The 27,206-nt window shown below is 40.5% G+C and overlaps 1 protein-coding gene across 1 annotated transcript in view; it reads right to left on the reverse strand.

Moving 5' to 3' along the window:
- Positions 1-2,176: 2,176 nt before the first annotated feature.
- Positions 2,177-27,206, reverse strand: part of SELENOF (selenoprotein F) — a 30,576-nt gene continuing 5,546 nt past the window's right edge. Inside the window, 3 exon segments of the mRNA NM_001199765.1 lie at positions 2,177-3,169; positions 4,550-4,599; positions 18,680-18,743. Coding sequence (NP_001186694.1) covers positions 3,038-3,169; positions 4,550-4,599; positions 18,680-18,743 — 246 coding nt within the window. The 3' untranslated portion in view covers positions 2,177-3,037.

The following is a 27,206-nucleotide window of genomic DNA, read 5'->3' on the forward strand; positions in this document are numbered from 1 at the left end:
TATTTGCTTTCTTCCCATGATTTTACCGTCTGCTGGAAGGTTTCCCTTAGCTCTGAAACAGATTTTTGCTTGCTACAATCATGTTACTCAGGTTCACATTACAGGAATCTATGACTAAGCAAGTACCCAGGAAACCTTTCCAAGTGCCTTGTACACTATGCTTCAAATTCCTCTACATATCATATATAAGTGTAAAATGGAGTGCAAAACACACTTTTTTCTTAAAAGCACAGATATTTTCTCCTGAAAAACGACTGCTTTTTTTCCTTCTTAGAAGTAGTAGATGGACAGTTCATGTTCCAAATCAGTCATGCATGCTTGCTGCTTTTATTTGTCCTTTTATTAACTCTGAAGATTTGGCACAAGAGCATTATATAAGATTAAATAATTCTTACATAAGTCTGAGTGAATGCCTTTCATGAAGTACTGGGTGCTTATCATGGCTATAAGTAAAAATGAATCACTTCCTTTTTAAACTGGAGCTTTCAACCTTGTATTCTGTGTGGTTAATTGCCACAAACCAAAATAACCTTTTGAGCTCTATGAATTTTCACAGCTGCAGACTGGAGGAAAAAGCCTCTCACCAATAAATAGAAACTTAAGAATTTCAAAAAGAAATTATTCCCCATTCTAATTGCCTCTTTTAGCACAAAGCCCAGCTCACTTATGCCAGAATGTTAAATGCTCCTAACAGGTCTGTAGAGCCAAGAACCTGAATATCATCCAAAGGACAGAATGAGAAAGAATAAAAGCAGGACAGTATGAATTCCACACTTTAGAGCAGCACAGAGCACAGCCAACAGGTCAGGAAGTGTAGGTAATTAGCTTTTGCTAAAAGCTGCAGACTGAGTAGAATCAGGGCTCAGCAACCCAGTAACAGGATCAGGGAGAGCTCTGAACATGTCCCTAAATACAGGGAATTACAGGAACATACTTTGTGCATGCTTTTAAACTATGGGACTATGAATCCAAGGACAGATTAGTCTGTGGAACAGGAATTGGCTAATCAGGAACCTAGGAGGAAACTGGGAGAAAGGCTTATTTCCAGTGTCCTTAATAGAAATACTTGAGAACCAGTACTAGAAAAGGTCAGAAACTGTAGAAACAGCACTGGGACTCTGTTGTAAAACTCAGTTTTGCTGGAGGAAAAGTTCTTTGGCCTGTCATCCTTCTCCACTCTGGGAAGGTCATCTCCTGGTATAAGAGTTCCTTGCTTCTCTGAAAGACAAGTAAGAGCAGCCCTGAAGGATCTGGTGTAGAAATTCTGGGTGGGCAGTAGGAAGACACGGAAATAAAAGGGAGGCTGAAGGTCAGATAACCACTGGCTGTCATGTTAAGGAGGTAGCGGAAAGAAATGAGGAAAGCAAAGAGAGGTGTTTGACAGATATCAAATGAAGCAAACAGTCTCACTGAAAGAGTACCTAAAGCTGGAGAGGAGAACAAAGTTAAAAACATTCTGCTATAACAGTGTGGTAAGTCATCAATACAGAAACTGAAATCCCTTGTTGGCAAACACAGAAATACTGAGTGCTGGATACAGTCAGTATATTAAAAGACCAGTGGATGGCAGCATATTTTTAATACCAGGATACAGGGTTGTCATGCCACATGTTTTGGTTGTAGCTCATCTGCTGACTAACACATCATGTGTCCCAAGAACAAATCCACGTTTGACTCTGGTAAGTCAGCACAAGCTGCAAAGATCTGTGTATTTTATGTGCAGATCGTGTTTCTGCAAGACAGTGGTGACCACTGTTGTAGCTGTCTCACACTAAGTCATCTGGAAGACCATGAGCATATTCACAAAAACAGGACTCAGCTGCATACACTCTCTCTGAGTTTATAAGAATATTTTAGGAATAAAAATTCCAAATACTATGCCTGAAGAATCACCTTAGGGTATTACTTCTGATACTTCAGTATGGTCTCAGTCCCAGGTTTATTGCTATGCCATAAAGCTGATGATTTCTTCTCAAAAGCTGGAAATAAAGTCTGTAAATTATAGCTAAATTTTTTAGATATAAAATTATATATGAAGACAAAAACTGTGTACCACTTTAGGTCATAGCATAACACCCATCCAACCCAAATTTGGTGAGCATGAAGCAATTACAGCAAACACTTATTTGCTAATTAGACATCAAAAAAAAACCCCAAAAAAACCAAACTCACATTATTCTTGATTACCATATTTATTGACTCTAAGTGGAAAAAACCCAACAAGTCTTAATGGATTTGACTCATTACCATACATACTGTCTATATTCCCTGTTCATGTAAGTTTCAACTGAGAAAAATACACATTTTAAAAGAACAGTTTCTATATTAATTTAATAAACAAACTTCCAATAAACTTCTGAAAGTTGGAAGGAAAGCTTTTCAAGGAGTTATAGCTCATGTTTTCTGAAGCAAAACATTTGATGTAGAGCACACCTGACATCTGACTTCATACACCTCAGAGGTTTTCTATGTAGTCTTCACTAAAGTGTACTTACTAAATGTTTCACATTATCAGAGCATGAGTTCCTCCATCAGCTTTCAAACCTGTGAAATAGGTACTCACTGTAAACAAGGCTTCTATAAAAGGACAGTTCAAATAGAAATAAAAAAGGGCATTAGTAGCCAAGTTTCTTTGGGAGATAGGTTGCATTTGGTTCTAAATTCCTTAAGAAAGAGCAGCAGACAAAAAGCATGGTAATAATTTCTATTATTTGAAGCTCTTCAGTTTTAAGAGTATTTGTAAAAACAGATCTGATTATAACAAACTGAGATTTGCATAATTAACTTTGAAACAAAGCATTCTTAGTGATAAATGCATTAAGAGCTGAAATAATAATGTTAAAGACAAGCTATTGTTTGTCAAGTTGTCAGATATGTGTGCTGAAGCTTCCCTTCTAATTACAAGATGTTTAGTACAGCACAACAGATATTTTAAAACTAATACAGATGCCGGAATGTTTCTTCAATTGTAGTGCACTTCATCTGAGAAGATTACCATGACAAAATATGAAAAGGAAAGAGGACAGAAAGCAATGATTTATAGACGTTCTAATTTTTCACTTAGAAATTCTTCCACACTATCTGTATTCCACTTGAGGATGCTCAGTTCTTCTGCAATGTTCCCACTGTCATCCAGCAGCTTTAGTACAGGGTCAGAACCACGCACATACTGGGGGGAAAGAAGGAAAGTCAGTTACCTTAATCAGCAAATGCATTCTTCATACTAACACTGCCCCTGCTCTCAAGTGATTTTAATCAGTTCAGACTTCTGACCTGCATTTAATGCCAGAGAGAGGAAAGTGGAGGAACAGGTTAATTGAAGGGGGGTTTTGGTCAGAAACATCTCCTGGTTCTCTTTGGTGCATCACAGCAGTTACTGCCTGTGCAGAGGGGCACTGCCATTGGCCTGGCTTTGAAGGAGGGTAAGGAGGATTTACTCCAACTGTTTTAAGTTACCAAAGCTAGATTTTTGATGAGGAATGATTTTTCTTATATGATCAACAGCCTTTTTACCATTTTAGAAATTCTGAGTCACTTTAACAGGTTGAAATTCTACTATCAATATAAAGAGATTAATTTGCACATTTTTTCTGGTAATACTTGATACCAATTGTAGTCTAGACTGCTTTGATGTTCAATAAATCTACAAAGTTAAAAAAAACCCAGACGTACAGAAGGAGAAAAAGCTTTTGAAATAAACTGGAGAACATGGAGACATGAATGCGTGAGACAGACAGAGGAAATCTGTTTTACATAGAATCTGCTGCTGAGAAGACAAATCACTTATTGCAGCCATGCATAGTATGAAATGATTCCAGATGGTGCCATTTGGGCAACAGAGATGGCAGCACAAGATGTGAGAATCAAGATGTGTATCTTTGAAGTACACTTGAAGTTCACATAGGATTTTAAGAGGAAGGTGAAGTCTTAGATTAGATCTTGAAAGCAAAGAATTGCTGGAGCTTAAGGCAGTGCAGCTTATGCAACTTTGCATATATGCAAGTCATAAGAAACACCATTCAGTATATGCATTTTTATAAAGCTGGATGTCTGAAGTATATGGAGAAAAACCAGCACAATAGAACACAGCAAAGGAATTCTGACAGGGAGAAGAAAAATCCAAGAATCACTGAATGTATGGAAATGGGAGCTCCATAAGAAAACTAGGGGAGAACAAAATAGGAGAAACTATGACAAAATAGCTTGAGTAAATCCAAGATATCTATAAAGTTAGAACAGAATATAAACATTCCTCAGATTCTTTTCCCATCTGCTATAACAATAAATTTTTTTGGATTAAAACCCCAACCAAACAACAATAAAATAAACCAGAACCTCACCACCACCAAAGAATTACTACCAGTTACTGAGCAGTAAACAAATCAATATTACTAGCAAGAACTTCTAAAAATTCACACTGGCAATGCAAAATATATGTCCTCTACTAAAGGATGACTTGATCAGCAAATAGAAAAGAATCCACAGAACTGTCTCCACCAAATGTAGTTCTTCATAACATCACAAACAAGAAAGTTAGGCTACTACTTACCTTGATTTGCAGTCCCCTGAAGAGTTTTGGCTTATCACTCCTGACAAAAGCTACAATTTGGAGAAAAGAAAGAAAATCAAATTCTCCTCTACTTGCATTAAGTAGATTTATGTCAAATTAGTAATCCCCAAATTATTGTTTTTTAATTATGCTTTAGAACATATTTTAATGTTAAAATCTTAGTACCTTCACAAAATTAATAATACTAAATTTACTATGCCAAAGAAACACCTGTTTTTGCTGGTGATCCAAACAGGAATTCTGTCTGCTTGGAATTTCCTTGAACACTAGTGCAAAAGTGTAAGGCACTTTATCTGCACAAACAACTGACAGCCTTCAGCAGACTGGCCCATATGCTGCTGCTAGGGAAATGGGAGGAAAAGCGTTGGAGCGATCAAAATCTGGCTGAGGATCAGCTTTGTGAGGGAGGCTGAATGCGACTCTCCACACGCTGCAGCTCTGCGGGGGACAGGGCACACAGGAAGCTGTGGGAAGAGGTGTTATTCTGCTGAACAAGATGGTCAGTCTTGTCTTCCAGAGATCTCTGAGATTATGTGTTGAAAACCAGCAAGAAAACAAAGCTAAAACCAGGAAGAGAAGCTTGTATTGCCTCTTCTCTTGACTCCTGAAGGCAGTCAGTATCAATCCCCTACTTCCTAGCACTTCACCCTAATGAATGTCTGAGTGCTAAAAATATTTAAAATTTATTAAGAAAATAACAGTTCTCATTCTTCTTCTTCACATGCTAAAAGCTGAATTTAGTATCTATATTGACATTAAGTGGATTCAGGATGCTCCCCAAAGATGAACCCTGTCAGTACAGACTGACTCCTACCAGGGTGCCAGCTCCATTAAAGTTGCTTTTTCAAGGTTAGACAACAATGAATCTCTCACAAATTGCAGTGCATCCAGCTGGTGCATGGAGATGAGCACAACCTCAGGACTAATGTTTCATACTGCCTGACGAAGTGTAGTGCTTTCCTCAGTAATTGCAGACATATCCACTGGCATCTTTATACCTATCTTTACGTTATTGCAGACAGATAGCTTAACACTTTCTCAGCATGGTTATACAAAGTGGCACTTACTTTCTTCACTCTTTCACCAAGCTCCTAGTCCAGATAAAAATCATATACACTGCTTGCTGCACCAACTACTACACAATATAAACAAGTTAAAAAAATACCAATGGCCCATGGAGCTGTCAGATGTACCAAGCCCCTGAAGAAAATGAGTTGTCTCATTCAAACTGTCTTTATTCCTTCCACAGAGTACACACTAATGTCACTGTAAGCTGTGTACAACAATTTCAAATAGCACAAAATAACCACTACTCACTCACAGACTGCAGTTCGATTCTGATTTAAACTCAAACACGTATTTTGAACTTAAGTATTTCCCATGCTCTTGTGATATGTTGTCTTGATTGTCATCAAAAGTAATGTGCAAAAAAGCAGCAAAGACATTTCTTATTATTTGTTAAGTCCACAGACTGTTGAAGTGTTTCTGGAGGAATTTTTCCATATTTTTCTTCAACTTAAATCTAAAGCTGAAACCAGTCTCTAGAGCTTTATATGAAAAGAAGGTTGTAAGAAGCAGTCAGTACAGTGGGTGACTAATTACAAAATGGTAAGAGAGCATAGTAAAATGGATAAAGTTTCTGAAGCAAATCTGAACTCTGGAACTTGACTGTAATAAAATATTGCCTTTGGGAAACAACCTCAGGTTACAGCACTTCAAGCTTGTAACAGGTGTGAGGATTTGTTACTTGAGTGATAGATGAAAGCTTATTTGCACACAAGAGGCTGTTCTCTGGCTGCAGTGTTGGACTGAACAAGCTCACATAAAGTAGAAACACATTAGGTGGAAGAAAGTATTCTATAGACAGCATTACATTCTGCCACATTAAAAGCAGCTATTACACACTTGTATCAATGTCAAATGTCTAAATCTTCTGAAAGCTGAAGCACTACAGAATGCTTTTCCTGAAATTTTAGACAGCTGGAACAAAATTAGTTTCTGTTATGGCATATTTATTTCTAATGCTGATCATAGTGACTTTCTGCATCACTCACTTGAATTGCAATGCAACAAAGAAAAACACTCAATGTACAAATAACTTAATTTGTATATTCTGAATTTCAGAAGCTAAAATGAGAAACTCAAATACTGACATGCGTTAAAGCCACAGATTATCCCATCAAACGCTTTTTTTTTCCTTTCCACAAAATCAGTCCTTGAGTTGAATTAGCAATCTTTGAAATGAAATGATGGGGTTAGGAAGTCAGATGCAGTTACAGTGCACATTTAGGGACATATGACTGCTTGCTTATCATGGGATATGGTGCACATGCTCCACCTTCACACTGCTCCAACAGCTTCCCCTCTACACCCTGACATCAGCATTACTTCTTATGGGTCTATCTATAAATGGTATTTACACATCATCTATTATACACTATTATTTAGTAGTTTGTTGTTTAATACTAAATCCTATTCAAACTATCTCCCCATTTTCTTCTCTCTGTAGCAGCTTTAAAAATTACACACCACAGAGAAACAAATCTTTCTCTAAGCTATCTGTGGATGAGCAGGGGAGGCATTTTCCACAGTGACTTCTGCAAGATGAACCCTGAGCTCGGTGCCATGACACCATGTTCTGGTGAATTAAACCCCGGACCAGAAGTCAGAGCTGTTCTCCAGACAGCTCTGCAAAACCACTTCACCTTATGCTCCAGTAAATGATGAGCAGTACCAAAGCACTTCTGTTGGAAGGCACTCCTGAGGTGTTCCTGAAGAGCAGTCAGGACTGCCCCACAATCAGCTACAACTACAGGGTCAGAGAAGTGTGTATGAGCATTTTAAAGCCTGGCCCACACTGAACAGTGCTTTTAAAGACCTAAAACAAGCCTTTACTTACTACCACAGTAGAATGGAGAAGTCACTGCTATTGTTACAATGCCCATTTGTTCTGATACAAAACACAGAGGTGTAATAAAGTCCGTGAAAACTAGCTTGTTGGAGTAAAATCCCAGAGCCCTAAGTGGAGACTGTAGGAGCCTCAGAATCACTGTGGCCAAAAGGGCGAGTCTGTGTATATGCACACACACCTGCACTACTCTCTGAGGTGCAGCAGGACACAGCACAAGAGAACTTCCTGACCCAAAATGGACATGAAGCCTCTCCCCAAGCAAAATAAACAGGTGTCCTGAGTAAACTTGAATAAACAGCAAGTGTAATATTACTTCAGATAAGCTAAAGGGTAGTCTGTTTGCTTGGCCATGAATTATTAGACACAAGCTGTTTGAAAATAAGAAATTTTACTGAGATGCAAGTGCATAATGTTGCAAAATTTTACATAAAAAAGGCACAAAGGACTTGACCATACAGACTTGACAATTTTGTACCTGAAATGAACTTGAACTAAAGAACATTTTATTGAGGCATTGCCAATTATCAAGTGTTAAATCCATGAAAAAGAAAAGAAATCAAACAAAAGGTAGAGTAAGAGTGGGACATTTTATGAAGACAGGAAATTCCAACATTTAATAATGCCACCAATAGTAAAGCATTGCTAAGAAAATTGGAAATACTTGCTAGAAATGTGAATATGTAAATCACTGGGCAAGGCAAAAGCATTAATGTCTTCCCTCAGCCATTTGTTTTGGGCACAAATACATGCTCTGCAGTTTTGAAGATGGTATGAGTCTGCTTCAAAAGTTACAATGAAAGCAAATAAAAAAGACTAAACTACGGCACACAACAAGCATTTATTTACATTTTAATGACTGTAGCTCTGTACCTTTTGGGACCTCAATTTGAGATAAAAATTTAAGAATTCATATGGCACATCAATAACTACTATTTGTAGTCTCTTAATCAAGTTACAATGCAGCTGTTCGTGATTTTATAAAAAGCACCACATGCTTTCAGAAATGAATCCAAGACAGAGCTCCAATCAAGCCTGAAGAAGAAACTTCAAAAAATCCCAAAGATGGGGTACTTTTATAAGCAGTTGGGCAAGAGACATTTCTCAGTCTGAAGGGAAGTACTGTTTTAATTTGTGCATCATCTATTCGCAAAAGATTACAATAAAGCAATGCCTGTCTCCCACTACAATATCCATAGTTCTTAGCAAGAGTTTTAGTAAAGCTTTTATCTGTGCAAGATTTAAGGTTAATATAATTTTCTTTCTTTTGTCAGTATTTATGAATTGCAGATTAAAATAACTAGGAAATGAGGGATCTTACCTCATATAATACAATCCCGTAAGAAATTACATTTTAGTAGCTAAAAGAATTCCCTTAACACTTGGAGAAGTTAGGTGATATAATAGTGCTGATTGACTCTGAAGTCAGAGTATTTAATGTAGCTGCACACTGCATCAGTTCAAGGATTAAGGACCTTGTTTCTAGAATAGATTTGCTGGAAGCATGTCCATTTCTTAACTCACAAGGAGAGGTGAGAATTATTTTATGGAAAAAAGAAAAAGAATGGAGAGAAATATGAAAGGAATGTTCAATGAAAAAACCCTGTCTAATTCAGTTTTTTAAACAAACTGGAGAGAATGTAGGAGTCTAAACACCAATCTCTTATCTTATGGTGAACAGAACACAGCTGCCACTGAAAAGTCAGCTTAAAACAAATATGCAAGATTAATCACTGACCCAGCTAATTCATTATTCTATTCCAGAGTCTCAATTTTATGGATGTCTGCTAAAAAACTGTCATTGTGTTACCTGGCATATTAAGATATTGCTTCATCTATGAATCTTGTCACTTAGATTTTTTAATATTCTACTTTGATGGAGTGCTTTTTAATGACAAATGTTTAAGAACAATTTTATACAGAACAATTTCAAAATATATGCAATATAGAAATTAATTTTAGAGTACAGAATTTATAATGAAGCACTTTAAGGGAAACTTATCAGTAAGAGTATTTCAGTACTGAATTTAAAGGAGGCATACAGAAATGTGGTCTGTTATCAGACTTATCACAAGAAACTGTATCTGAAAAAGCTAACAGACATCCTTAGCCACATCACAAATGCCAGATTTCGTGGTTTGGTGTGGCACTACAAACATTAACATCCAGTTCAAGACTGAGATAATCTTGCTGAAGACCAAACTTTTCCATCCTCTTGCTGAGGACTAGATTTTTATCATCACTTCTCACTCCTTTGCTTTCCTAGTATATACAAATACATTCCATATGTAATGATTCTCACATTTCAGGCACACAGGTGGATTGAGCAACTGTTTATAGCTGAAGATTATATAACCAGTAATTTTGAAAGAAACTTTAACAGAGAAGGACTGAGCAACCCACAGCTTCTTCCAACTGTGTAACTTTTACAAACCTTTATTAATTCAACTGATTTCCATCCTTAACTATTTTAATATGTGAATCACATAATAGAAAATCCAACCACAACAGAAAAACAATGAAACAACACTGCTCATCCCTTAGCCAAATAAAACATAATCCAGATGTAGCCTGAGACACATGAAGTCTGTGGGACTAAGCCAAGTAACAAAACAATTTACACAGGTACTTAGAGGTCAAGACTTCACAGTTATTAATCTCAGAATACAGTAGTAACATATACTAATCCATGTAAAATCCTGCAATTAACAATGCCATTTTTGTATATTCTTGGGAGAAAAACCAAACACACCTAAACAAACTCTGACAAAACCCTCACAGAAGCTATAGAAAAGGATTCAGTTATTTGTGATGAGACATTGTCAGTGACAGGATACACAGCTGAATGAAGCCTACAAAGAAAATGCTCCAAAAGCAGCAGCATGACTTTAAGGCAATCTAACTTCCATAGCAAATGTCCAAGTGAAAAGCTGAAATAAAAACACTTCTTGAATGCAAATGTCTTAAGATGGAGACATTAAAAACTGTTTCTGTTAAAGTTAAAATAAAGGAGAAAATCTGGGTATTCTGAGATTAATACTAGTGAAGACAAGTACCAGCAGAAAGAATATATTCTACTGCTTTTAAAAATTTTTAAGTATGCTTCTATATACATATCCCATCTTCCAACCTCTTCTAGTACCCTAGCTGTAAATTTGGTTAAGGTAAGTTTAGATTGAGTAGCTGCAGTAATTGGTGATGAAAACACAAAAAAAAAAAATTAAGTGCACTACTCAGTTCTTTTTTAATTCTTACTGTACCAAATCAAAACTGGTGGTCAGAATAGAGATCCCTTAAAAAAAAAAAAAAAAGAAATTTATCCAGCCAATTAAAAAAGTAACCTATATGATAAAAAGAATGTCAATATTTGAAGAGGTTTAGATAACTAAGAACTGAAAGGAAAAAACACCAGTCACAATTTTCAAGTTTTTCCTTCTGCACCATTCCAAGTCTTTGGAACATGTTTCAAAGTGTGCACACAGCAGGAATTGAGGGCCATTCCCTTCAAGAATCTACACATGAAGATAACTGAGGACACAATGCAGGCTGGAGTCAGCCTAACAGGAGTTAGCTGACTTAAAAAGGAGTTAACCTTTTCCTTCAAACCTGTGGCTCAAATGAGCACTTAACTGTTACAAATCCAGAACCATAAAGCAGCTGAGTGAATGGGCAACAACAGTAGAGAATATTTTTATCTTTGCTAAATTTGAACGGTCATGGAGATAATATGGACTCCTGCACTAATGAAGTTAATCTCCTCTTGCCCCTCAAGTATGACAAGTCATTTAAAGAATTCTAATTTGGACATTTTATACAGTGGAAAAGAGAAGAGAGCTCTGGCCTTGTCATTCAACTCAACTGTGTGGGCAGAGGCGGCAGGAAAGGATATAATGCAGTACAACTTACGTAAATTGTAACCTGTTTTAAAACCCTTTTTTTTCCACACTGTTTGTCAGCCAGCCTTCAAACAGGGAGGTATTAATACTTCCCACAGTAGATGGAGACATGCTGTTTGTGCACTTTTAAATTCTAAAGCTAGATTAGTACTTATGTCCCACTATGTCCAAAGTACAGCATTAGGGAGTATAGTATTAGGGTCCTCATTACAGGAAAAAACCCCAAAATAACCATAGTACTGGTAGTACCTAAGCTCCTCCCTAATTTACAATAAAATCTGAGTTTGAAAGTTCTCAGAGATTCTTTTCCTGCAGCTTCCTCCCATCAGACACTGATGGTACTGATTTTCCTTTTGCACTACTGTATTCCATTCCTGTTAGTTGACTGTCATTATGTCGCCCTGATTCTTGAGTTTTCTTAAGCCTTCTGAATTTACATTCTATTAGGAAACTTTCCCACACAGTTTCTGTAAATAATGTATTGTTTTGCATTCCTCCATGGGGGTGGAGAGACTTGATGTACTAGTGCTTTGTCCAATGTCTTTGGAGAGGTGGCCCGTTCACTCTCCAATCCACTGTCACCTTTGGAGAAGTATAAAAGTTGGAGTCAGAAAATAAACGCTCTCTTTTTTGCCTTGCAAGGTAGCAATTGGCTCGCGTTTGCTTTCTCGTGTCCTATAGCGACATCTGGTGACCGCCGAAGTGTATTGCAGCTTAGGCTGGGAACTTGGTGAGGTTTTTTCTGTTTGTTTAGAGCGTTGTCTATTGCTGGTTTTTTTTGGTAATGGAGAGCTTTGAGGGCATTAGGGAGGAGTCTGTGGCTTTGGACGTTTGGAGGGAGGTGCTGAAGCGGAAACGCGTTCCCTTTTATTGGGATGATTTTGAGAGGCTTTTTTTATGGGCAAGGGAGCAGGGATTCTTTCCCAATCTTGCTGAGGCCCTTTCCTGGGAGAATTGGTCTCCCGTGGGAGATCGCCTCCTGGATGCCCTGCTTGATAATCGTTTTGAAGATGTTGGGCCACTGATGATGCTGTTTAAGAGGCTGGATGCCATTTGGCAGGGGTCTGAGGTTGGCAGTTCTCGGGCTTCTCTGGGGGACCTATCTGTCTTGGATGCGGATGCTGGGGAAGCCGAGTCTCTGTACAGTTGCCCTGATTCCCCTAGCCCCGGGGGGAGTGAGCCGGAAGGTGGCTCCTCCTCTGGTGTGGCTCGGGCTCCCAGGCCACTGACTTCAGGCATCCGGTCGGTGGAGCCGGTTCGGCCGCCTCGCCCTGCCCCGCGCCGCAGGCGTAGTGGGCTGGGCGGGAAAGCACTTTCTCTTTGTGCCTTCCCGGCGCTCGGGGGTGAACGGGGGCCCGTGGATCAGCCCCCGCCTCGGATTGCGTCTGACTCGGTGACGGTGAATTGCCCGAACTGTGGTGTTACATTTCCCCTGGGGAAGACACAGGCGCATTCGCCTGGTCCGGTCTCGGGCTCATCTTCTGAGGAGGAACCCGCTCCGATCCCTGAGCCTGCGCGGCCTGCCGGGCATGCGCAGGCGGTGGGGGCCGCCAAAGGCGGGGCCTTGGTCACTGTTCCATCGGACCCCGCCCCGGCAGGCGGGCAGCCCGCCCCGTCCCGCCTGATGGGGGCGGTGCCCACCGGGAGGCTGCGCGGCGCGGGTCCGACGCTCCTTGGGGGCGTGCCGGACTCCCTTGTGTCGTCCCGCGGTGACGTGTCTCCGCGCGCCGCGTCTCCCTCTTCGCCCCGTCCTTCCCCCGTCCCGGGGGATGGGAGCGCTGCGCTGGGGTTGCGGTCTGCGCCTCCGCCTGCGCCCGCCGCGGTGCCTTCTGCTGATACTGCAGACAGCACCGCTGGGGCGCCGGCTGGTTCGGTTCCGCCTTCCCCGCCTGCCGCGGGGGCCGGGACTGTGGCACAGCGGGGCGCTGGGGTGTTCACCTTTAGCGCGACTGCTGACGCGGCCGGCGGGAGACCGGTGACTCCCCGTGGCCGCGGATCCTCCCAGTCGACCTTGTGGACCCTCCCTGCCTGCCAGGTGACCGTGCGTCCGAAGGACCACGGGCGGTTTTGGCAGGAGGTCCTGGATAAGGCTGAGGAGATGTGCGACTTCGGCCCCTCGCGGAGCCTGCCGGATCAAGGGGAAAGCTCCTCTGGCTCTGCTGATGCTGCGGGGGGCGTGGTGTCCGGTGATGTTGCACCGCCTCGCAGCCCAGGGGCTGCCAGTGTCCCGGAGGCTACGGGACACGATACAGTGGATAATGCAGCCTTACCAGGAGGTCCTCAGGCTTTCCCTGTGCTTAGGGGTGTTACTCATAACACTCATGAGCCTTTTTCATTTAAGGTGTTGAAGGAAATCCAAGACACCGTTGCACAGTATGGTGTTGGGTCTGCTGAGGTTATGCAGACGATCCGATTACTTGCTGCTAACCTGCTGACGCCTTTCGATATTCGTTCTGTGGCTCAGGCTCTTTTTGACCCTGTGGAATTTGACGTGTTTGAGGACAAGTGGGCCGCTTTAGTGGCCGGTGCAGTACGGAAGAATGCTACGCGGGGGCAGCAGGATCCCAGACGTGTAGCTACCGCTGACATGTTGATGGGCACAGGTAATTATGTTGATCCTCAGGGGCAGGCGGGATACAATCCTCTCGTGCTTGAGCAGTGCAGGACGTTAGGCTTAGCAGCTGTGATCCAGGCCTTAGAAATGGCTGCCCCGATGGAACCCTTTCTGACTGTTGTTCAAAGGGCCGATGAGTCATTCATGCACTTTGCATCGAGGTTGACTGCCTCGGTGGAGCGGCAGGTGGTAGAACCTGAGCTAAGGCGAATGGTCCTTGCGAGATTTGCTAGGATCCACTGCAACGCAGAATGCAAGAGAATCATACAGGCTCTTCCTGAAGGGGCTACACTTTCACAGATGGCAGCGGCCTGTGCAGACCTAGGCCCCTCGGTTCGGAAGGCGGATGCTTGGGCTGCTGCTGCGCAGCCGGTCTGGGCAGCACCGCAGGGCTGGCAGCAGCCCCGGGGTGCTGCTCAGGCGAGCACCAAACGGGGGAAGAAAGCACAGAAAGGAAAATTTCCCTCGTATGTTTGTGGCCGGTGTGGAAGGCCAGGCCATCCTGCAGAGGTTTGCAAGGCGACGGTTCATGTTAATGGCCAAGCACTCCCGGGCCCGGGAAACGGGAAGCGGAGCGCGAAGGGGGGGCGCGCTCAGACACAAGTTCCTCTCCAGACCCCAGAGCCCATGGAGGTCTGCTCGGCCAGCTTGTCGCCAGCACCCGCGGGTCAGCAGGTGTGGATGTCTGCACAGCAGCAACAGTCGTGTTAGACTCTTGCAAGGTGCACAAGGTTCCCCTGGACGCCTTTGGTCCCTTGGGTGAAGGCATGAGCGCCTTCCTCATGGGGAGGTCTAGTGCCACCCTTCAGGGCGTCATTGTGCACCTGGGTCTCATTGATGCAGACTTCACAGGGCAGATTTGTGCAATGGTTTCCACACCCACACCCCCTGTTACGATCCCAAAAGGGACACGGCTTGCTCAACTTGTGCCTTTTAAGTCTTCTGTGCGCAGGACGACTGACCGGTTGCGAGGTGATGGCGGTTTTGGATCCACTGGGCCGCCTCAAGTTCACTGGACTGCTGTCCTGACCAAAGACCGTCCCGAGATGCTGTGTACCCTCTCCATCCCTGATGCAACACCGTCAGAGATCCGCCTGCGCGGGCTCCTTGACAGCGGCGCTGATGTCACGGTTCTCTCCCTTGCCGCCTGGCCTCCGGACTGGCCCCTGGATCCAGCGGAGACGTCTGTTGCGGGCCTGGGGGGAACAGCACGGTGTTATGTGAGCCAACGGCCTGTGCTGGTCACAAACCCAGAGGGACAGACGGCCTGGATTAGGCCTTATGTTACTTCTTCTCCTGCTAACCTCTGGGGGAGGGATGTTCTATCTGCGTGGGGGGTGCGCATTGGGACGGGTTTTTGATGGGGGCCACTGCAGCGAAGGGCGCAGAGTGTCCTACGCCTCCTATACGGTGGCTGGTGGATACACCTGTTTGGGAAAACCAGTGGCCCCTCCCTCAAGATAAACTGATCGCCCTTCGGAAATTGGTGCAGGAGCAGCTGGACCAGGGTCGTCTGGAGCCTTCTAACAGTCCCTGGAACACCCCTGTTTTCTGCATCAAAAAGAAGTCTGGGAAATGGAGGTTGTTACAGGACCTCCGGAAGGTCAATGCTGTCATGGAAGGCATGGGAACATTGCAGGCGGGCATGCCATCGCCTACCATGCTTCCTGCAGGCTGGCCGATCTTCATCGTGGATTTGAAGGATTGTTTCTTTACAATTCCTTTGCATCCCGATGACAGACCGAAATTTGCCTTCACGGTGCCAGCAATTGACAATGATGAGCCTGCACAGCGATATCAATGGAAAGTTCTGCCACAGGGGATGCGCAATTCCCCGGTCATATGCCAATGGTATGTGGCCCGTGCCTTGTCTGGAGTTCGCAAGCAGTTTCCTGATGCACGTCTGTATCATTATATGGACGACATCTTGGTGGCTGCGTCCACTCAGGATGAGCTGCTGAGGATTCAGCCTCGGTTGCTCGATGCTTTGCATGCTCATGGGCTGCAGGTGGCTCCAGAAAAGGTTCAACAGCAACCTCCTTGGAAGTATTTGGGGGTCAAAATTCTGGAACGGACAATCCAACACCAGGAGGTGCAATTTGCACACTCGGTGAAGACACTGAATGATGTTCAAAAACTGATGGGTGTCATCACCTGGTTACGTCCATACTTGGGACTAACCGATGCACAACTGTCTCCTGTGTATGATCTGTTGAAAGGAGACTCTGATTTAAAATCACCTCGCACATTGACCCCTGAGGCACGTCAGGTGCTGGAGGAGGTTCAGCAGGCTGTTTCTGCCCGTCAGGTTTATCGCATTGATCTTTCCGTTGATGTCGCTGTGTTCGTTACCACTCCAGATTCGCATCCCACAGGTATCATTGGTCAATGGAGTGACAAATGGTCCGATCCCTTGCACATCTTGGAATGGGTTTTCCTGCCCCATCAGCCGCAGAAGACGGCAACGACATTGGCTGAGTTGATTGCTCGGTTGATAATGAAATGCCGGCAACGGTGTTTGCAATTGATGGGTGCGGATCCTGCAAAGATCATACTCCCGATATCCCGGGAGGACTTTGACTGGAGCTTTGCACACTGTGTGTCCCTGCAATGTGCTCTAGAAAACTTTTCAGGGCAGATCACTTATCATTTGCCCAGCCACAAGCTACTGCAGGTGGCAAAATCTATGCAGATCTCTTTGCGGCCCAAAAATAGTCAGGAACCTGTGCAAGGACCCACCGTCTTTACTGACGGTTCGGGGAAAACAGGAAAGGCCATTGTTACTTGGAAGGACGGATCTGAGTGGAAGGTTCTGAAAGGTCATCAGGATGGGTCGGCCCAAGTGGTTGAGTTGAGGGCCGCTGTTATGGCATTTGAGAGATTTTCCCAGGAACCTTTCAATTTGGTCACGGATTCTGCCTATGTGGCTGATATCGCACAGCGGTTGGGTCACTCAGTTTTGAAGGAGGTCAGTAACCCTGCCTTGTTTCATTTACTGAGGACCTTGTGGTGTGCTATTCAGGCCCGGGTTCATCCGTTTTACGTTCTGCATGTGAGAAGTCACACCAATTTACCAGGGTTTGTAGCAGAAGGTAACGCGAGGGCTGACAAGTTGGCTAATCCGGCGTGGGTAGCACCCCAGCCTGATACACTCGCACAGGCCAAGGCATCACATGGGTTTTTCCATCAGAATGCACATACTCTGCAGAAGCAGTTTCAGCTAACGCCAACAGAGGCTCGTAGCATTGTTGAGTCCTGTGACGACTGCCATGCACTTGCTCCGCCTTTACCAGCAGGGGTAAACCCTAGAGGCCTTAGGGCCTTGGAGCTTTGGCAGACTGATGTCACCCAGATTGCCGAGTTTGGCCGGCTCAAGTATGTGCATGTCACGGTGGACACGTTCTCCTCTGCGATGTGGGCTTCCGCTCACACTGGAGAAAAGGCTCGTGATGTCATTGCCCACTGGAGGCAGGCCTTTGCCGTTCTAGGCATACCTTCTGCTGTGAAAACTGACAATGGTCCTGCTTATGCATCGCAGCAGGTGCGGCAGTTCCTACAGTTGTGGGGTGTGTCACACAAGTTTGGTATCCCCCATTCTCCAACCGGCCAAGCTATTGTAGAACGCGCTCATGGTACTCTGAAGCGGGTTCTTCAAAAACAAAAACGGGGAATGCAGGGTGAGACCCCGCACAGTCGGTTGGAGAAAGCATTGTACACCATCAATCATCTTACAGTGCAGCAGAATTCAAACAACCCTGTCATTTTAAATCATCATCTCTCATTGCAAGCTGCAGACGAGGCACATCAGCCTCGAGCAAAAGTTCGAGTGCGGAATTTAGTCACTAAACAATGGGAAGGTCCCTATGACCTTATCGCTTCGGGGCGTGGGTATGCTTGTGTATCCACAGATACTGGGGTACACTGGGTACCTTCAAGGTGTGTTCGTCCTGATCTGCAACCGCAGAGACAGAATCTGACAAACGGGCAACATAGAAGCCGTGACCAAACTGAAAGTCATCAAATGGATGGATCATCGAGTGATGACTCAGTTGAAGATGACGGTGGGTGATCACTCTGATGATTCCTCCACGAGCAGACACTGAACCTTATTCATTTTTCCTTTTCTTTTAAACTAAAAAGGGTGAGATGTCGCCCTGATTCTTGAGTTTTCTTAAGCCTTCTGAATTTACATTCTATTAGGAAACTTTCCCACACAGTTTCTGTAAATAATGTATTGTTTTGCATTCCTCCATGGGGGTGGAGAGACTTGATGTACTAGTGCTTTGTCCAATGTCTTTGGAGAGGTGGCCCGTTCACTCTCCAATCCACTGTCACCTTTGGAGAAGTATAAAAGTTGGAGTCAGAAAATAAACGCTCTCTTTTTTGCCTTGCAAGGTAGCAATTGGCTCGCGTTTGCTTTCTCGTGTCCTATAGCGACATCATTATCCACTGATAAAACAATTATATGGCAGGATCTGTGAAAATAAAATTGTCCCATAAGTGCACAATATAATTTCATCTATCATTTACTGGAGACCAGTTCTATGAGTTTCTGGTCAATGCAACTTTACTGATACAATAGACTGAATTTGTGACTACTTGCAATGTACTTGAAAGTACCTTTTCAGCAGTACCTCATTCAGCTGTGACAGCATTTCATATTTGAAATACATACTAGTGGCTTTACTTACCCTGGACTTGAGGGAACCTTCCCAGTTTTCATCCACATACTTCTAGGACAGCTCCTGCATAAAGCTGTAATAATAAATAGAAGCTGTTAATGACAAAAGTAATCTAAATTACTAGTTTATTTATAGTGTGTTATCTGTTGAACTATTTTTCTCTGGGGAGACAATATGCTACTCTGTTGATGCTAATTACAAGATCCTAGACAGAATCGCAGTTCCAGACTGGTCTCAGATTATGCAACAACTGACTGTTCACTCAGGATACATGATAATTTTAAATCATTATACTAAAAATGTAAAAACAACAAAAAAAAAGATCATGAGATATACTGTTGGTGTAAAGAAAGATTAATTTTAAAAAATGCAACTGGACATGTTACAATAAGAATTCTGGGTTAGTAATAGGAAAACTATTTCTTCCTTCCCAAAGATACTAATCAAATCTCATTAAATGAAATTTTATTTTCCACTTTAAACCTAACTTGAACAGTGAAATACTTATAATAAAGATAAGGCAGTGACTCTAAATTTCCCATTTGGGCTACTGGTTGATTTTAGTTCATTGTGTTTACAGAAAGAGGACAGATTACATTAACAGGTCTTAGGTGAAGTAATATGCACAGGCTGGGCTAACTTTGATACTTGCACTTAGAGATCAACCACTTCTGACAGCTGTGCAAGTTACTCAGACTCAGTCTCCTTAAAATATAAGTTAATTACAATATCTAAACTTAAAAACTGGTCACCTAATTATCTTGCATACTGTCATATTTTTAGACTATTTTGCAACATGCAAATGATTCTATAGTTTGGTGAATCTTAAATAAATTAACAAGATTTTCCAGCTACTAAAATAGAACTTCACACTTCAAAGTAAGGCATTTTAATATTACACATAGTATATATACTATATATATAAAATAATGTATACCAAATCACTTCCTTCTAAGCCTTAAAACCCAATGTTTATAGATAACCAGACAGAATGGGCTTAATTAAAGAATTTTTAATTTAATTTGTTACCTTTCATATACAATTAAAACCTCTGCTTTCATGTTCTTTTAGACAATGTTTTCATAACAAATGAGCAAGTCTGAGTATAGAAAATATAACCTTACTGAAATTACATAAACTCATGTTTCACTTAAAATATGAACTGCAAACACAAGTAATTAAAACTAACATTCATGAACCACTCTGAAAAACCAAACTACAAATGATACAACAGAAATCTCCAAGACAACTTTATTAATATTCTGTCACCTATTGGATGGAGGCATTATAGACAGCCAAAAATACATGTTCATTTCTGAATATTCAAATTCTGATTCAGGGCCAACTCAGTATTTGCTTAAATACTATGAACTAGAACATAAGAAATACTCTAATAATTTTGCAGGGAAATCACAACTTCTGTCTTGGCGTGAACTAATCAATAATCATTACTTCCATGAGAAACTGAAAAGAGAATGTTACACTGCATTATCTGTTCAGAACAGCATCTCAGAAATTTGCCTAACTAAAGGTACATTTTCAACTAAACATTGTATTTAAGATAAAAACCTAAGATTTGACTGTTAAAACTCCAAAATACTATGAAACAATACTCAAGAGATCATAAATACTCAAGAGATCATAAATACAAGAGTTCTTAAAAGCTTTTTCACTACCCAACTCAAGGTTTTAATTTAAAAAGTCAGTGATGAACAGCTCAGATACTAGCTTGCATATTTAAAATTTCTCTGGAATTAAAACATGAATTACAAAGATGGAGGAAACATGGCACAGGGTTAATAAACTTCACTTACCTTGTCTGTCACTTAAAAAAATATTCAACAGTTCTATCAGCAATCCTAGATTTAGATATTCCTTTGCATAATCACTAATCCACTGAACATTTATACTGATTTATCTGATACTGACAGCTATCTGCATTTTTCTATCAAGAAGTCAGTATAAAGAAGTAGACAAAAGAATAAATAGCCTTCTATCTAGTAAATTAACTATTTTATGTAAGTCTATCACAAGCTAAGTACAATCAAATTTAGGACAACAGTAAAATGAACATTTTTGAATTCCAATTATTGCAAATTATTCTAAGTAATTTTCCTTTCAAACACGAATTTTTATGGAACAAAATCATTGGAGGAATCTACAGTATGTAAGACATTTTGTAACACCTCACTACTCCCAGTTTGTAACTCCTGGCCAATATCTTATAGAAATTTCACAAAGAAAACAGCTCAATCATTGATGTCTAAATTTTGAGCTTGTAATTCTGCCATAATTGAAACCCAAATGTTCTCATACAAAAATATTTAGATTCATACTGGGAATAAACAGCTGCTTTCTCGATGGCTAGACCAGGAAAAAAGAAGAATGAACTGTCTTCATGTATAACTTTAAACAAAGGTGTCTTTTGCAGAAAAACCAGGTTTATTTGCATCACTTAGCCCACCACAAAAGCCTAGTTGTTAATATCTACCATCTCATTGTGTCCAGAGCAGATGTTCTCCAAGTTTCCTTGTGAAGGCAGTCACTGTGTTCAAGTATTAATAAGAATGACTTGTATCACATGGAGGCACAGAAACATCTCGAGTCAGTTCATTACACAATGCTTAACTCATGAGTTAGTTCATTTTAAAGTAATGCTTCACTTGTTTTACTGTTCATGAAAGTGAGTTTAGTACTAGAAGCAATGAAATAAAGACATTCTAAACTATTACTGGTGTCCATGTTAACATCCAAAACAAGTGCTGATTCATGTCTGCATCTATAAAAAGAACTTAGCTTTTGTTTTTTATAACATTCTAATAGCACGTTTTCTAAAGTAACTGTGACAATATCTGAACTTTTTCCTCATCTTTTCCAAAGCATCAACTTGAGTTTAGTTTATTTCAAAAGTTTTTGGAAAGCATCTGAAACTCTTTTAACAGTCCATACTGATGTAATCAGGATGGCTCTTCAAAAATGAAGAGACAAACCATATTATTGGTCATGCCTGCTATAATTATGGAGAGTGCTAATTATATCAGAATAACACCTTTTTGCATAAGAATTGTGGTAGTTAAAAATATGCATAGTAAAAATAAGGAACTTTAACTTATATGAAAGAAAACATCTTGCCTGCTGTTAAGAAGAGAACTGAAGCATTTTCTGCATGACACAATTCCCGCAGTGCTTCATTTATAAATTGACATGGTATTGTTATCACAATTACTCATGGTGAAGACTCCAGAAGAAAAGTGATATTCATGCTACATAACCATTAATGTTTACAACCAAACAGGAATTCAGACCAAACTGAACTGCAAAAAGTGGTATTGAACAGAGATTGCTCCTTGATTGTAATAAAATTCTGTTAGATCAAAGGTGACAAAAAAAGAGTTAAATAAAATACAGCGAGTTATACCTAATTTTACTTCTATGACATTTATATTTTACACACTGCTTTCTTGTAGTTATTAATTCGAGGTGACCCTGCCTGACACAGGTTACAAAGTGTCATTAAGGCTGGATCTGCACAGCTGTTTGTAATCAGCTGACAGTACCTGCATGTCTTAAAACATGAAATGAAACAGGCTGGTAAGGCAGAGCCACAAAAGGGGCAATAGCTACTTTATGGCACCTGGATTCTCTCCAATATGTGCATACTGTCCTCTCCTAATACCAAACAATTTCAAAAATATAGTTAAGTTCTGAGAATAAGCAGAAAAGCAAACTTGTGACTACAGCTAAACCTCTATAGAATTCTCACTCGCCTCAGATACAAGATTATCTTCCATTAAATATTTAGTAACAACTCACTTTCCAATGTAAACACTGTTTTTATGAAATTCACTGCAATTTTAATTTCATATTATGATATAAGCAGGTCTGCAGAATACAACTCCTCATCTCCTATTGACTTCAAAAAATGTCAAGAAAAATATAGATGTTATTATTCTTAATGGCCAAAGTTCCTTAGTATAGGCAAAACGGTACTGTTGAAAAATAGGGTAAATGATCTCTTATGAAAGCATGCAAGTTAATTTTTACTGTGTTCCATCCACACAGACAGAAAGCGAAGTTGTCCTTCCAAGAAATTTACAACAAAAAGAGATTTTGTTGAAAGTTTCTTTTGCTTTTTTTTCTAAACTCTTCTAACTAGCAGTTCATTTGTGACTTTTATTAGGAAGCTAATCTTCTAAACTAGAAAACTTCAAAAGAATATACACTGAGATACAAACTATAAAATATTTTCTGTGGGAGAGAATGCACTTATATAGGCAGCTCAAAGTTTTCAAAATCCCTCTTGTCTTTCCTTTTCCTGGAGGCAGAACATGAGTAAGAATCTGTGGGTTAACAGGGAACAGCCAGAAAGCCTCACTGCCAGGAACATTATGAATTACTGCTCTATAATACAGCAAGCCAAGAAAGTCACTGCTACACACACATCATTCTGAACTGATGTCATCAGTAAATTTAGCAACAAAGCAACTTCTACCACTGACAGCTCATTATCCTGTGAAGGGAGATGCCTATCTCTAAATAAGAGTGCGGAAACAAGTCTAACAGTCAAAAACCAGTTATGTGAACTAGTGCTACTCCTGTGATTAGTGATATGTACCACAGGCAAATTGCTCTGAACAAAGCTGAGCAGAATCTAAGCTCTCATTTATTTGTGGGGAAAGAAATTCCGACTGACTGTAAGGGTGAAAAAAAGTCACAATGATGGTGTTCAAGCACTGAGGAATTTACTAAGGAAAACTGTATAATCTGCATTCTCTGAGATCCTCAGAACTTTGAGATCTGCTTTGAGTAGGAGACTCAAAGGAGACTTTTTATTCTGTACATACAAATATAATTGTGCATTACTATTCCATTCTTCAGCATAAAGGAAATGTGTCATCCACCACTACTTTTGGTGTTAAATAATACCCTCCTTGCAGGATTTTTATAAACACTTGTGCTGTTTAAATCCCAAAACCACTGAAAAGTTCCAAACCAGCTTCTGCTCCTGGCAGACTTTTTTTATTAACTCTGGTCTCTGCAGTGTTTGGTGTTAAGTTCATGTGAGCAAGAGATCTGGCACAAGGGTGAGAGAGAAAATGGAGAAACTGAGCAACCACCAACTCTAGGCCTCTAGAGCTGCTGCATGGATTAGGTGGTGTGAATATCCAGTTTGAGTGGAATAGAGAAAGGTTGCAGAAAAAGGGCTCCTATGTACAGGCTCTCACTTGGAGCTGGTCAGAATTGTGCAAGCGAAAGAGTACAGACAGGGAGTTAACAGGTCAAGTTTTAATTCTGGACTGTACCATCTGATCCTATCTAAGCACCCACTTACCTCTAGAAGTAGAGCCCCTGAACATCTCTTTCATTCTCCAGTCTGTGCTTTTGTTAAAAAATAAAGCATCTTAGAGTTGCAAAGAAAACAGTGAGACCAGATCTCATGAGAGATTTATTTGACCTTGCACATTTCATGAATTTTGAGACTTTTGCTTTTTGAAGTTTCTTCAACAAACGTAGACTCAAATGCCAGTGCTTTATCTAGATGAAGGTCAGCCTTAATCAGCTAAACCTACTCCACTGACCAGCACAGATGCACATCAACAACTGAAACTCACATAGCAAATTCACATTTATAGTTTCCCTAACCTTTTTTTTTTCACTGATAAGATCAGATAGAGCTCTTCCATGGGTAAGGCTTACCCCATTACAGACAGATAATGTATTTTATCTTAGTTTATTTGACAGAGATGAACACTTGGTGAATCTGAACCAAACAAAAGGCAGGAAATTTCTGTCTTAGGCATTGACTAGTTAGCTGTACCTTCCTTATCTAGGACTACTTCTTGTCAACATTAATTTTCACTGCCAATAACATTGTGTACAGAGGGAAGGGAGAGAGGGTACATGGTATAAAGTTCTTGAGAAGGACATCCATTGCAGCACATTTTTAATACAAAGAATGGTTGTGAATAATATTTTGAAGCAACAGTACTGGTCAGAGACTTTCTCAATTAGAGAGAAAAGTGTCATCTCAGATCCCCTAACTTCCCTATCAATATAGCCCATAAAATCATTCTTCTATGAACCATATGGAACACTTAGTTAAAAGCAAACTTTGAAAGGAGATTGTATTATATGCTGTCATTGCATCACACTATTCTTGAAGTCACACTTGCTAAAAAACCTATTAATTTGAACCATTTTTGTGTAACATGTTAGAAATAAGGAAGTTACAGTTTACAGTTAGGTAAAAACAGAATTTGATTTTTTACAAAGTATCCAAGAGACTTTACAGGACACATCAAAAGACAGAAAAAGATGTGGGTTTTGAGAAACAGCTAGAAGAAGTAAATGAAAATTCTAATTAATTTCTGTAAGTATTGATGTTACTTACACTTCCTTTACATCTCTGAGATGTCAAACAGAGGACTAAGTAGTTCTCTGTTTTTAACCATTGCGTTGAAAACCAGAAGTTCCAATGAGAGTAGACCTATTCATGTTAAGAGCCTCTGGCAGAACAAAAAAGCAGTCAGCAGCAATTTGAGTGTAACACTCTAATTAGTGTAACGAAAATAAAAAAAAACAAACCTGAAAAATGAATGTAAATTGGGTCACACAGGAGTAGCCAGAAATATTAAAAGCACTTCAAGTTATTTTTCTTCCACCAATTATTGTGAGTTTTGTAAATGATTTTTTGAGTTTTAAAAAGTAAGTCTGAACAAGAATGTCACCTCATTCTCCCTTATAATTCATGAGAGCACATTTAAGAATTCTACATGTGTAAAAGGGTAGAGTTTTAAGAAAGCGTTCAATTTGTTTTGTTGGTTTTTCTAATAGAAGAAGCACCTAGTCATTACACCCTGTGTCATGTTTTCTAAGTCACCAAACACCTTAACATTACAATATGACAAACACTTGACAGCAGAAATTTAAAGCGCTGAAATTCAACACATGTTAGAGTGAGCAAAATACATTTTTCAAAGCTCAATTTAGATATATTGATAACTTTTATGGGTTGTAGCAATCCTGCACAGTGCAACTATAAAATTTAATGTATTGCAAATTTTATCACAGAGTTGATTTTTAAAATCAATTTGGATTTTGACACGCATATATTGTTGGGATAAATCTAAGATTATAAATAAAATTAACGGAATATGCTTATAGCTATGTCTGAAATGATCACACAGCCTATGTGAAGCTGCAGATGGAGTGCAGCTATTTTCAGCTACTGCAAAATATGGACAATCTCTCCTGCTACTACAATTTCACGCACAGTTAGCTTCACCTCCATTTCATCCTTCTCTGTTTTACACACCAGCAGTACTCTGCATCTGACAGACTGAGGCTTAAAACTTGCAGCTGTCTAGAGCAATACTGTTTAAGCTGGCTTCTGAATTAGTGTGAGATTGCATACAAAATCTCTAGAGGAGGAGAAAATAACCAAAACAATTTTCATTTTACCCACAGTCCAATTATGAAGTAATTAAAATATTTCACTGGACAGGTGTCAGCAGAAGTTCAGAGCAAGACAAATTTTGTGTAACAATAATATCTCACAGCTATTTTCCACAATGTCAATTCACAAACTACTGGACCAATAACAAGAGCAGGATTAATAAATACAATTCTTTCAAGGCTATGAAACAGTTCAAATCTGTAAACATCTCATTTGAGGTTGCACTGATACTATGCAGCATGAAATATTTTTAGGCCTGAGGATATTTCACAGACCATTTGTGAAGAGCACCAATTATGTAAAAATTCTCAGATAGATGTGCTATTACCTTTAATTTTAAATTCTCATTTAGAACTCAGGCACAAGTCACGCAATAAACTAACTTTTGCTTTCCCTATTTCTAGTATTTGCCACGTGACTGCAAAGACAATAAAATTAAAATCCTGGCATGTCCTGGAAGCCCAGTAGTTGCCAAGGCCGTTTCCTGCACAGACCACCAGTGTGCTGTGGCTCCTCCTGGGAAGCAGCAGCTGCTGGGTAAGGAGCGAGCTGGGTCACACACTGGGCTGTGGCTCAGAGCAGGGCGGCTCCTGCACTTGGAGGATGTTCAAGCACAGACTCAGAGCTTCAGCAAAGCCAGAGCACCCCTGCTCTGGAGCTCAGCAACATGCCAGGCTACTGATCAGAAAGTCTAACATCTTACTCTGAAACCCTGCATCTCAGTGTAAGATGAAAAATTCTACAAGAGAGTAGGAAAAAAAAGCCTTTAAGAACTTTCAATATTCACTCATTATTTCCTACCATATTTTCATTAGAAAGAAGATTTCTGTGGTAACAGAAAATATAGGGAAAAGGAAAAACTATAGCAAATGGCAGCATTAAGTTTTCATAGTCTGTATACCTAGCATGAAAATTCTTGTTTAGCAAGAAGCAACTAAAAATTTTATTAGTTTTTATGCAATAGTAAAATCTCAAGCTCAATTACAGACATCTGTTACAACCAGCATTATGTTAAAACACAAGTCAATTCAAAATGTGATGATTCTGAATACAATCTGTTAAGGTAATATTAACAGTCTC

The sequence above is a fragment of the Taeniopygia guttata genome, chromosome 8 (genome assembly GCF_048771995.1).
Source record: "Taeniopygia guttata chromosome 8, bTaeGut7.mat, whole genome shotgun sequence".
NCBI lineage: Eukaryota > Metazoa > Chordata > Aves > Passeriformes > Estrildidae > Taeniopygia > Taeniopygia guttata.